This window comes from Acartia tonsa, chromosome 1 (assembly GCF_053477335.1).
Source record: "Acartia tonsa isolate MP-2025a chromosome 1, ASM5347733v1, whole genome shotgun sequence".
Classification (NCBI taxonomy): domain Eukaryota; kingdom Metazoa; phylum Arthropoda; class Copepoda; order Calanoida; family Acartiidae; genus Acartia; species Acartia tonsa.
Window position 1 is genome coordinate 1,647,718 of NC_137260.1, and position 14,273 is coordinate 1,661,990.

The following is a 14,273-nucleotide window of genomic DNA, read 5'->3' on the forward strand; positions in this document are numbered from 1 at the left end:
CATAAAAAACTTCTCAAAATTAAGCATTTTCTCCAGCGGAAAATACTCGGGCTTACATCTAGACATTCTTAGATAAGATAGGTAATTCCTTAAATCTAACATGTTTAATAAAATAGATACTTAAATCTAAACAAAATATGACTGTAAAAAAAATCATCAAACATCGGAAAATTAAAATTTCATAATTTTAAGTCTTCGTGAATCAAAATTGCGTAAAATAAAATTGCAATTGAATATGCAAATTAAATTACCAAAATAAACAAAAGCTCAATTATAAGAAAAGAACTTTTCTAAATGCTGAGTTTGCAATTTCTTTCTGTTTTAAGAAGAAAGCAACTTGTACATATTCATACAGTCGAAATTAAGGCAATTTGGGGCCTCAGTTAGAATGAACCCCTCAAGATACAAACTAACCAATCTTTCAAACATTAATAATGCCATGTTCCAGCTATCCTGACGGACGTTATGTCTTTCCATCACAATTTTTTGATACTGCATAATTTCCGACAGGATTTCTGGCGCAGGGCTCCATCAACTGAAAATAAACATAATTAGTGATGTTTAAATCAAATCAAAAATTAAAAGAATCATGAATAATTCAAGAAACTTTAGAATCATCAATCAAAGCAATCAAAATAAAATTATCTTATGCTTTAGTTTTGCCGTTCTGTAGTATGTCTGGCCGAGGTAACAGAGCTAAGATACACTATAGAGCGGTCTTATTAAGCTTAAATCTTCGAACTCAAAGAATCTACTTAATTCAAGGCGAAAAAAAATCTGCATTTTTCTCTAGATACATCGGTTAAAAGGTAAATAGAAATAATTTTAATATATATGTAATATTAAATTATCTATGTGATTATAATAAATCTTAAGAAATATTTATATGATGTAAAAAATCTCATTGTGTTACTTTTTATCATATCGAATTTCAATCAAACAAGTATAAAAATGTTCGTATTTGCGTAGGTACCTAGGAAAATTTCCACGAAAAAAATCCCTGGTCCCGGAAAGACTTAAATCATTGAAAAAACTTGCGTAAATGTATAAATAACTTAAGTTTGCATTTCAAATGAAAAAAATCTTGCGTCGATTTGAAAGTTTAAACGAAATTGAGTTAAAATTTGCGTTTATTGTCTTTCGAAAAAAAATCTGATAAATCTACCGTAAAATAAAATTCAAAGTTAAACAAGAACGATACTTATACTAAACTTTGGGTAGATTGATCTTGAGCAGACGTCTTGCGGAAGTCTCGTTACTCGTGGCGGCTGCGTCATCTGATAATTTGAACTTGCAAACCACGGTCCTCCCACCTGGGCGCACTTCTTCCACACGCCCCAATCTGAACTTCTTCATCAAATTTGTGCTATCGTCGATCAGCACCACGTCTCCCGGCTCAAGCAGCACCTTGTTGCTGCGCCACTTGACGGACTTGAGTAGCTCAGGCATGAGCTGCTCCTTGTACACCTGATGGAACTGACGGGTCAACTCCTCCAAGTTCTCCAGCCTCCTGGTGATGGGCTCTTTACAACCTGTTTCAAAGGTGCAGATTGCATCGTTGGTCCTGCCGCCTAACAGGTCAGCAGGTGAAATTATTCTCCAGCAATTGACGTCATCTCCTTGGGTGGCATAGGTCAATGGCTTAGAATTCAGGACTCTTGCAGTCTCAGCACACAACACCAATAAATCATTGAAGGTTACAGTAGCACCAGCCAACTTCTTGTTCAACACACGCTTGACCAGCCCAACCTGCCTCTCCACAGTACCCACGAACGAGTGTGCTGCGGTGGGCACCAGATGCCATTCAAAATGCATTCGGGTATCCTTCAAAAGTTCATCCATAATTCGCTTGGCACCGGCCATATTGGTGCCTCTGTCTGTGGTAACCCTTCTAGGCATATTGTAAAATGCCTGAAGTTTTCTCAAGCCGACCAGCACGGCTTCAGTTGAATAATCAGTCAACACATCAACAAACACAGCCTGTGTAAATCTACAGGCCACAATCAACAACCAAACTTTGTACTTGGTCTTGGAACTCCTGGTACCAACGCCAGGCTTCGTAACTTCGATCGGCCCCGCAAGGTCCATATGCACCTCCTTGAAGGGCATAGAGGGCTCGACACGATCTGGCAGAATATTAGCAATTGCGGGACTCGAACGCTTGGCATATTCAATGGAACATGCAGCACAACTCTTGACCACTTTCATAGCCTCCATGCGGCCATGTGTGATCCATGCGTACCTGCGGCTTTGCGCCAACGTCTTACGATGGCCTCCATGCCCCAATTCATCGTGGGACTGTTGAAGGATGAGCCGCGCCAGCCTGTTGTGGCGGCTGAGCAAGACAACACCTGGGCTGTCCTTCATAATCTTCCTGGGGCCTCCAGCAGCGGCCTCAAGAGCCTCATCTCCTCTCCCGGACATTTTCAATATTGTAAATGTCCTAAGAGGATAACATCCATCATGACCCACAATGGGCCAACAAACCTGGACCTTGTGATGATAAGGTTGAAGGGAGTCAAATTTCCCCTCGGCGTCCATGGTCATCTCCTTCTCTTGGTTGAAGGAAGTCAAAAACAGGTCACAAACAGAATCCATGTATGTATTTGTGAAAGTATAGTTCTCATAATGCTTAGAACTATCATTGCTGCTAACACCATCCTCAATTGTTGCAACGCCACGTTTCTTGACAAGCAGCGTTTTAAAGCAGTTGGCAGCCTTAAGAACTGCGGCAACAGTCCTCCTTGCCTGCCTGTAGGTCCTTCTTGCCAGGGACCTCCAGAAATCATTGTCCACTACCTGTGTGAACATTACCTTGAGCTTCGCCATCTTGGGATTTAGCTCGCTCTCGGGAATGGATGCATTTACCTCACCCGCCGTCTTAACGGGCCACTGGTCCTGTTCCAGGCGCAACCAGCTTGGACCTTCTTGGTATGTAGATCCAGGTTGTACATCCTCAATCGTACACAAACCACGCGTTGCCAGATCGGCAATGTTGTGCTGGGTTGGAACCCATTTCCAATCTTCAGGGCTCGTCAACTGTTGTATCTCAGAAACACGATGACTGTTAAAAACATTTAACATAACACTGTCACTGGATAGCTGAGCTAGGGCACAGCTGCTATCACTAAAAAATACTTTGCCAGAAATGTTGAAAGGTAGAGCTCTGGCTACAGTATCCACAAGCCTGGCCAAAATTAGACAACTAAGCATTTCTAACCTTGGTATAGACTCAATCTTCACTGGTGCGACACGTGACTTGGCGCAACACAAAACTACATCATATCCTCCAGGAACTGGCCATCTCAGGTAGGTGATGGCTGCATAGGCCTGGTTAGATGCATCGCAGAAACCAACAAGCATTGGAAGCCCCAACGGCTTATCAGGAACCATCGAACGTCTGAACGACACATTTCCAAGTGCCGAACGGTCCTGGAGGCTGGACACGAGCTCCGACCTCAACTCTCCAGGTATAACATCATCCCAGTTACATCCATGTATGCAAACTGAGCGCAGACAAAGCTTGGACTTAAGCAGCAATGGCGCTGCTAGACCCATTGGGTCATAAAGTTGTTGCACAATTCTCCAAACTTCACGTTTAGTTATCAACTCAGGTAGACTTCTCCAGAGATCCTCCAGGTCCAGATCCTCTAGTAACTTTCTACCCTTAATCTTCTCGCCGTGGTTGGCTCTGACAGGTAGGAACAACTTATCCTGTTTAGGGTCCCAAACGAGGCCCAGAACTTTTACACTGTCAACATCATCTCCAGAATAAACAACAGATTTAAACTTGAAATTGCCAGGTGCAATCATATCCTCCAGCTCTTGGACCAGCTGGACAGCTTCAGGTTTACTGTTATGACCGCTCAAACAGTCATCCACGTAAGTACAAGTCTCCAATTTGACCGATGGAGGATCTTGATACAAAACAAATTCAGAACTGAGTGGTTGCTGAACATCTCTCCACACATCCTGCTGGGCTACAACGTCACAACCTCTAATCTTCTCAGATCCATAAACATCTTGAACATCCTGCTGGGAACGTCCACCAAAAATACGACCAGTGAGTCTGAGGGCGGTCACGGCCATATCTCCAGCCAAGGCCTCACCAAAGTTGATGGTTTTGGTAAGGTAGACCTCTGGCTCTCCATCAACTGTATCAGCGAAAAAAACACGTTTCAGCTGAGAATCTTCATAGGTAGCTAATAATGAATTATAGAACTTCTGAATATCAGCCACGAATGCACACTTAAAACTTCTGAACCGGATAAGATTGTGCATCAGAGTATATAATGGAACTGGGCCGTCCATCATAATACTATTGAGGCTTAGCCCCTTGCAGCAGAGGCTAGAATTAGCGCATATCCTCAACGGTGTGGAAATAGACTCTTTATATGCGCAGACTAGGCTCGAGTAATACACGGGCTTAGTATAAGCTAGGTCTTCTGGCGAAGCTTTCTGATACACTCCACGAGACACAGCTTCTTGAAACACTTGGCAGAAGGTGCTGTATTCACCTTTTTTAATCATTCTCTGCCGGTCACGTAAGCAGATCTTATAGGCCTGCTCTGAATTATCAAATAACACACTTGGCGGCTGCTTGTAGGGATATGAGGCCGTCCAAATATGGTTCTCAAGATCTAATGTCAGACCTTCTTCAATCAGCTGCCGCTTACGCACGTCCAAGGCGGACTGCCCGGCGGCTATGGCGGCGCAATGACGGCAGTTCTTACAACCGCTGCACATTGATGGCGGCTGTATTCCCAAACTCTCAGTACTCAGGAACTCCATCTTGCTGACCTCCAACTTCACAGCTTTACAGGCGACAGGATTAGCAACAGTCCTGCCATCTGCAGACACAACTAAATAGCCTGTACCAAATAAGCTTCTGTACAGTCTAGAATCACCAACCATTTTATCTGCACACGGAAACATAGCTGGTGTTAAATGGCCGATTAAAACATCAATCTTGCCGTCGACCATAGAAAAATTATCAGGCTTCATGTTGAAGATATCGGCGGCGGCTGTAGGATCAATAGAACGCAACCCTTCTTCAGTACCAATGCTGGGCACTACCGCCGCCTCCAGAATATGTGAATTCCGGTTGCGGTCAACCAAACAAATCTTGACTGTAGGACACGCTTGGCTCTTTCCATCTGCCAGAGAAATAGTAGCTGTGCGACCAGTAGATGGCAACTCTAACTTCTTGGCAATACTTCTAGAAATCAACGTCAAATTTGCTCCACTGTCCCACATGGCATTGACGGTGACTTGACGTTTGTCAGCCGCCAACGCCGGGACCTGCTGCAACATCAGCATAAAATTGTTCTTGCTAAACAATTGTGACTCATACACTGCCGCAACTTGTCCACTAGCAACCGATTCATGTAATAATGAATTATGAGGCTGGTTGCAACTGTCAATGGTGCAGCTGCCAAGCTTATCGGCTCTGGGACAATCGGCAACCCGATGCCCTTTTTGTAAGCAGAGCAAACAGGCGCCTATCTTCTTGATGAAGACTTTGCGTTCAGGAACAGACATATCCCTAAACTTGGAGCACTTGAACAACAGGTGATCAGAGTTACAACCTTCCGACGGGCAAGGCTGTTTCTTCTTGGTCTTAGCTGGAGACCCAGGTTTACCAACGGCTGTAGCTGCGGCCGCAGGATTACCTTTCTTCTTGGAGGGGGTGTCTACATCGAATGAACACCTCATCAAAATGGCGCCACGCTGTTCCTCTATAATCTTCAACAGCTTAGGAATATTTGGGGTATCCATTGAGCCCAACGCCAGGTTGAGCTTGTCCTGGAAATCACGTGGCAACTTTTTGGATAACATTTCCAAAAGAATAATGGTCAACCACTGGCTTGTGGTGACTTCCTCATCATCATCATCTTTAGTCAGCTGCTCGAGCTGGCTAACTGCACCACCAAACTCTGCTAAGACTGTGACAATCTGGTTGGAGTCCGACGGTTTAGGCTTCTTCTCCCATTGGTTGAAAAGGCAGAGCATCTGACGTGTTTTGGACTTAAAACGTGCGTCGAGGTAAGCCCATTGAGATTCATGAGATTGAATCTGAATTAACTGAAGTCTCAACTCTTTATTTTTGCAAACCTTTTCACTGCTCAACAATAACTGTAAATATGACGGGTCCTGTCCTACGGTAAGCTTTTTAAAATTGTCCTTGAAACTTACGTAGGCTGACTCTGAGCCGTCAAAGCTTGGAAGAAGACGTTCGTCGACACGATTCATATATCCTGGCGTGAATATAGAACCGGTGCCGAACTGTGGTGTGCCAAACGGCGACACAAATGGCGATGCTGTCGAAGCACCCGCCGTCGTTGTAGGCGGCTTCACAGGTTCAAGCTTAACCTCGGCCAGCCGTTTCATCAAAGCAGACAAAGTGTTTATAATTGGTTCTGGTAAGGGAAAGTATGACCCTTTAATAACTTTCACAATCTTTATGCATCGATCATATAGTTCAGCCTTATGGTCAGGCAAATTATCACCAACTAAATCAACAACACTTTGAATGTCACTGAGCTCTTCCATAGCATCTAGAGCATCTTTCAGAGCGTTATAATCCTTTTGCACAGTAATTATATTAGAATAAATGTCACTAAACTCCTCAAGCTCTTGGATTCTCACTCCAAGCTTGCTAAAACCGACCATAATGCTATCGAATGTCTCGAACTTGTCATGGACAAGGATTGACTCCTTAGTGAAATGTCTAACATCAAGCTCTGAAGATTCACTGACCAACTTCATCACTTTATTTAGTTCACTGGTTAGGGCCTCGACGGCTGGGCGCAGCCGTAGTCCCAGTTGAGCGCCTTTATTCTTTTTAGGACCCATGATTGTCACAATAATTAACTGTACTGATTACGATTATAATAGTGTGTGGTAAGGTATCACAACCAACACATTCACAAAACTTCACAGATATTTTCTTAGCCGCATCTGTTCTGTCTCGTTTTCATTGTTTCGGTACGCATGCCTTGCCGTACACGAAATCTTAATCTCCAAGCCCTCCGAATGACCAACATGTGAATGTTTACAAATGTGTATTTATTACCATGAAAACGGTGCATCTAAAACAAAAATATAAAAATTAATAACATAATATTAATGGTTTATTATTTTTGTATATCGAGGTTGCGTGATTTCAATTTAATTAAAAATATAAAATTTCTAAAAAACTTTAAATTGGCACGAAACATATTAAATAGCATCAGAAATTGATAATTTTAGATTCAAATGATCAATAAAATTAAGGAAAATATTCGTATGTCAAAAGTTAGCAGTTAAATGGTCTATTTGTTGAAAAATTAATGTTTTAAATTTCTTCGTGAAAATATACCATACTACACTTATTATTAAGAATTAAAGATAAATTCTTACCACATTATACGTCAAACTAAGCAGGAAGGCTTATTTGAGATCTTCCACGGATTAGAGCGCATGTATATCCATCCAATACATTATTTTTATTCACGTAGCTCTTCACATGGGAATCAACAAGGAAAAAATGTGCGCGCCTTTGTTTGTTTACAAGCCAAGCGCGGAGATAGTTAGGAATGCCGCGTAACACACTCATTCTCTGGTGTAAGGAAAAGGGAATTAATGGGTTCGAACTTGCCAGGGAATACAAGAAATCATTCCAACACAAGATCCCTGTATTTATTAAGTTATATCTACACTAGTTGGTATATTCACTGAAGAGTAGAATCCAATCGGTTCAGTGGTTACTGAGATCTTAAGGGACGGACGGACAGACGGATAGATATCAAACTACTTTATATAATAGGATTATAATAGACGGTCAGACAGACAAGTAGACAAGTTATGGAGTAGATGTTCATTGAATTTTAGTAAATCTTCAAAAATATTTAAGCTGTCTATCTTTTTTTTTTAGTTGTGAAAATTAAGACAATCGAACTAATTACTTTACACAAGTTGCAATAAAATAGTTTCGCTACTTATGTAATTACTTGTCCTAGTTTGTAATCATTCCATAATACTTTTTGTGTAAGCCCTATTAAAAAGTACTTCAAAATAATCTGATGGCTACGTCCCTATCAAATAGCACTTTTAAAAGGCTATTAATATTGAAAAATGATTTTGCTATACCCTTTAAAATAGCTTGAAACCTGATATAGCATACTATTGTAATCTTTGAAAGGGGTAAACAAGAAATAATACAATTTCAATTATATTTCATATAGCAATTTCTAATGTATAAGAATTATGCCTTGCGGATTTTCTTTAGTTTATTTGACAATTTCCCTTAAAGAGCATTGTCCCCACCCCATCCATTATTTTAGAAATAAATTGAAGATAAAGTTCTGTTTAGGTTGGGTCATATTTGGAACTGGGTATTCCCGCAGGGTTAGAGCACCTTATGTATAGGCTTCGTATAGTTAGAGCCTTTTGCTTGGGTTGAGAATAGAAAATATAACATACCCACCCATATTTCTTTGTGAAATAGGGTGGGTGGGGTTCAGTGCCCACAATGCACACTTAAGGAAAGCACCGTTTATTTATTGGGCTCGCACGCACATTTCTAATGAAACAGGAAATGCGCGCAATGTTCAGTGTTAGACATATATATTCTAATAAATAATGAATTTTGCTAGGTTTAATTACATACATAGATAGTTAGATAAATGTAAACTGATTTAATCTTCCCCTAAATCATCCTTAATCAATCACGTCAACCAATGAACTTATTGAGTTCTACATTTTAAGGAAGTTTCACATTCTTCTTCTTATTCTTTTGTTTTACTTTTGATTTTTATAAAATTTTGGGGAATAAATATTTAATATCATACTTGACTCATTAATTGACTAGTCCCCAAAGATTTTTTCCTATACTTTGCCTTAACAATTTTCGGAACTTTTAAGTAATTTTTATTGGTTAGAATATTTTTTTTAGAACCCTTGTCTCTTATTTTGGCATAGGTATCTAGTCACACACGCACACACACATACACATACACACACACACTCGCATAGCATACATAGCTATAACATATAGGCAAGACTTCCGCTTGGCTCAAAATTTATTCGGGGACTTTGAGGATAGGAAATTAATAAATTTGATGTAGTTGATCTATTGATTGTATCTTTATGTAAAAATATCAGGGTGTTTATCTGTTTAATCTGAAAGATCTAGCTAACCACTGAACCAATATGATTTTCCTTCTTCTTATAAGTACATGGAAAATATATTACTAGTATTTGAGAAGGTACGTCCACCCCCATGAAAGAAATAGCCTCTAGAACACCCCTCCCCCCCCCCATCCCCCCCAAAAAAGGCCTAAGGGACCAAATCAACATTGAATAAGTTTGGGTACTCAATAGCCCCGTGCAAAATATCATATATCCTTTATCCCTGTACATTTGGGGCTGAAGAGATTAAGGCATGAGCAATAACGTTGTCGATGATGCATATAAACTTTAAACACTCCAGGGATAACAGGGGTATAGTATGAGTATAATAAAGTTGTTGATGATGCATATAAACTTTAAACACTCCAAGGATAACAGGGGTATGGTATGAGTATGATAAAGTTGTCGATGATGCATATAAACTTTAAACACTCCAGGGATAACAGGGGTATGGTATGAGTATAATAAAGTTGTCGATGATGCATATAAACTTTAAACACTCCAAGGGTAACAGGGATATGGCAATTAGAGAAATTTTTTGGGGTTTTGGGTTTAATTGGTTGTTTTTTTACCTGTATGTAATCTTTTTGGTTTATTCGATTATATGACATTGAATAAAAGTATGTATTACTGACATGTATCAAATTGCAATATTATCATTATTTAAATTATATTATTATTGATGCAATTTTAAAAATATGAACTAATCATTTCATATTCATCATATTCTGTAAACAATTTAGCTTAGGTATAGAAATATAAACTGTAAACACTCAATTATACCAGGGAGAAAGGGGACATTGGGCTTTTTATTACACAAGTCCCCAAAGTTTTATAATAAGGCTTTTTTATTCGTTGGCTTAACAACTTTGGGGACTTTTGTATTGTATTTTGATTGATTCATTCATTATGTTTAGTGTTTAAACATGTCAACCACTTATTGTAATCTACAGCAGGGGTAATTTTGTCCATCATCCTTTGGGGATGTACATTAAGTTATCGGCTATTGTCTTATCCCTTTAGATCCCTGCGCTGAATATATGTTTGTAAAATTGATAATTAGCATAACTTTGATGCCTTTACATACACGAGAAATATATTTTTAATATCTTTTTCTGTCATAATAAAAAGACAATTAAAGTTCAAAACATATGCATGTCAAATTTTTGTGTTTTCCTTAGATCACAGCAGTTTTTAACTGCTGTGATATAACCCTGCAGACTACCACCCAGTACCCAATTAAATCTAGTCTAAACAAAAAAGTCAATATAGTGAAATTTCAGTTAAAATGAATGATTTAATTTCTTAATTGATTTTTAAAACAAATAAAACGATTTTTTTAAAGAAAGAGGGACATGGTACCTAAGGAAAAACATAATTAAAATACACTAAAAGAAATGAATAAAACTTCTTTGTTGATAGAAATGTTTTTTATTTGTTTTATTAAGCCCAAATGTTGACAAAGTCACCTAATTAAGCCTGTGTAAATTAGAATAAAGAAGAAAAATAAATTTCTTGAATGGCCTCTTGTTAGTAAACAAGAATGACAACATTTATAAGTAGCGAAGCATTTAAAAGTAATGAACGCACACATACACACAAAATAAGTTATAGAGTATGCTTAAAATTGAGAAAAAAAAAACAAGAAGTACAAACAGACGAACGAACTTAGTCGAATTGAAATAAGTACATCATATATAACCCTTAGGACGGAGGAACGGACGGACAGACCAACAAAGCAAATTATAGAGTAGCTTCGCTACAAGTAAACAAATAGACAAGTCATAAACTTAAATTGTGGGAAATATACGACAGAGCTATGTGCCTTGTTACAATGGATCTATGATAACCGTGGATATATTGACAGATGAAGTTTGTCATAATTTTAGGTTGATAAAATGCACCTCATTTATTGGTCAGTTTGTTCATCCAGTAAGAGGGGATAGGTGGGATAAAGATTCTGGATACACTGACAATTAGTTAAGCCAGCTGCAATTATCATTTTATTAAAGTACATGAAAGTTTGGTACAACATCCAAGTAAAGATTTAACGATTAGCATAAATAAAAGCCAATAAAAGCTCAAAATAAACTTGTTTTACAATACAAGGAGGACAACGTCCAAAAAAGCAAAGCTATGACATCTTAAATCTTAATTTACCTTGGTTGAAAATAAGATAAATATGTCTAAAAGAATGCTTTCTGCTTTAGACATCAAAGATTAAAGGTCAAAGCTGATATATCAACAACATGGCATTATAAAAAGTATACCTTTATCAAATTCGACTATATGGATTTAAATTAAAGGTTTTTCGCTGACATATTATCAATATAGCTTTTTATCACCATTTTGACTACATATTGAAGTTATAACAACCTAAAATCTTAATCAATTATTAGATATAAACATACAGACTTTTTAAATCTTATGATTTAAAATCAATCATTTAGAAGAACAAAACTATCCGTTTAATGTAAGACCAACCAGACTTCAATATAGAAAATCTATGCTTGCACAAGTATTTAGTTTTCTTAGCCTTGTGCAAAGTAATTCTTTAAATTTTCTTACAACTTATTTCCTGCACTAGGCCTAATATACTAGTTTCGTTTGCATTCATGATATTTTAAGGCATTCATTAGAAATTAGAATCTTTGTTTATTTTGTAAAATTTTAATAGGTTTAGTTGATTTGTTACCCTTCTGCACAACTTTGGGGACTTTCATTGAATTTTATTTGGTTGATTCATTAAGTTGGAGGTCCAAACGTTTCTTCAACCTCTAATTGTAATCTACAGAAGGGGTTATTTTGTGTATCATCTATGGTTATGTACATCATTTTATCGACCAGGAATGGTTAATGTTTTTTTTAAGGAATTATCCTTAAGACCCCTTGTATTAACTTACTCGATTTTTAAAAAGATTTTAAGATTAACTTGGCATGCAAGAGTTTTCCTTTCAATAATTTCTTTATTTCCTTTTCAGGTTGTCTTGCTATACACGGGAGGCGGAGGTGTGCTGGGCCAGGATGTCGAGTTCAACTCCCTGGACGAGACCAGCAGTAACTCGGCTGAGCCCCTGTTCCAGCCCTCCGTCACGGCCACCTGCAGGGCTGGCATCATGACAATTAGGTAAGATTGATTCCCAGGAAGATAAGGTATAACTTTTAAAGGCTTGGCATATCAAAGGGCATCATGACTATTAGGTGATCTGTTTAAATTGTCTTATTCATTTAATTTTCGACCCTTAAAATTTTTTTTTTTATAATTTATTTCTAGGATGATAAGACATAATTTTATAGGCTTAAAGTATTAAAGGAATTAAAAATAAAGCATTTTATAATAAACATCTGTAACTGATTAAATTTGGGATATTCATTTATTCTTTTTGTCTGGCTATCTGTTCTATTTTATGAAATTTGTCATCCTTGTTTTTTAGAAGCTAAGCTATGGATTTTTGAATTTCTTGATTAAGAAAAATATTATTCTATGAAACATCTTATTTTCACAAAATTTCTTTATCCTGAATTCACAAAAAATCCTATAAATTTTCCTGGCTTATTTGACACTAATTTGTATTTATAAGCTGTTAGTTTCAAGAATTAGGGCCCTATTTTAGTGAGGAATTTTGGTGGATTTTTATTTACTTTAGAAGATTTTTCAATATTGATACTCAGAAGGATTCTATTTCGGGGATCTTAATATAATAGATGACACAGATGTACACTTTTAACCCCAATTATGATAATCAAAATTACTCATTCTTTAATTAATATAATAATTTCTAGCATCAGTTTACATTATTTGAAGCATTGCCCTCACTGCTCTTTTAGGGTTTGGCCACTGAAGAAAATAAAGTATTTTTCTTTATTTTTTTTGCGAGCATGCATTAATGCCAATTGAACTTTGCTCGCTAAGATCAATGTCATCACAAAACAACAGTGAAAACCTAAAGCATATTAAAGTTAGGGTGTAGGTATCTCCATATTGGTAAATCATTTAAGTAAGAGAATAGAGGGGGCTAAATAACTCTAGGTGCACGGGTGGGGACCATGTGTCGACTTCCAATTGGGTCTTTGAATATCAGCCAATAGCGTCGATAATATTAACAATGCAAAGTCGTCAAAAAAGAGTAGAATGCAATTTTGAACACATTCAAAGGCCCTTTTTGGTTCATTTAATGTATTTAAAGCTTTGAGTTGAGAAATTATATTGCTATATTGTATGAACTTACAGAAAGATCAAGTAAAAATATTGGCCCCCTCTGTGTTGTTAAACAGAGTGGTGACAATTTTACACATAAAGCTTCTCTACAAATTTATTTGTCCAGACTGAAGTTGTTAAAGAAAGTAAATAATAAATGGCTAATCAGACAAAAAAGTCCGTCCACCTTGAAAAGGAATTTCTAGCAGACAAAGGCTTTTGTTGATATTCAATCACATTTAATTGAACCCAATCATACAAGCGATAACATTTAATATATTAAGTGGATGTAATTAAAAGTATCTACCATTCTGTACCAAAATTAAAGTATAATCGGATTGATCCTACGTTGTGTTTCTATTTGTTCAATTAAGGGATCGGGGATCTAGACTTTCCTAATTTAAGAAATCAAATCATCAATTTGAAATAATTACTCTCAATTAATTTGAATCTTTGCACATTTTTGTTCTTGTACTCATTGCAAAATTTTGTTCTCTGTTTAAATTTGCAGAGTTTTATTTGAAGGTGTGAATAGCTGGAAATAAAAGTCAAAACCTTATTCAACAATTAAAGCTACTGCTTTCAAACTCAAAATTTGATTTAAGATTTAATAAAAAATACGAGTTACATTTTAGGGAGATTTTACAAAGGTCCCGGGATGGTTTTGGACTTTTTATTTTTGTATCTTAGTCTTGGTATGGTTTTAGGCTATTTCCCTGCGTCCTTCATCTTTTTGCTAAGTGTACAGCCGCTTTTAAAAATAAAAGAAGTAGTTATTTTGAATTTAATGTCGAATATTCATCAACAATAAATATAAAAAGTTGACATTAATAATGGCAGTAGAAAAGAGCATGTTTATAGTATATAGTCGACAAAAACCATAAAAAATACTTCTAGATTTTAA

General features: G+C 37.2%; 1 protein-coding gene across 4 annotated transcripts in view; it reads left to right on the plus strand.

Annotated features, from left to right (window-relative positions):
* Nucleotides 1-14,273, plus strand: part of LOC145327256 (uncharacterized) — a 198,595-nt gene that overhangs the window by 75,650 nt on the left and 108,672 nt on the right. For all 4 annotated transcript variants that reach the window (XM_080170883.1, XM_080170977.1, XM_080171037.1 and 1 more), the window contains exon 2: nucleotides 12,153-12,298. In XM_080170883.1, the coding sequence (XP_080027009.1) occupies nucleotides 12,153-12,298 (146 nt within the window). The remainder of the gene's footprint in view (nucleotides 1-12,152; nucleotides 12,299-14,273) is intronic.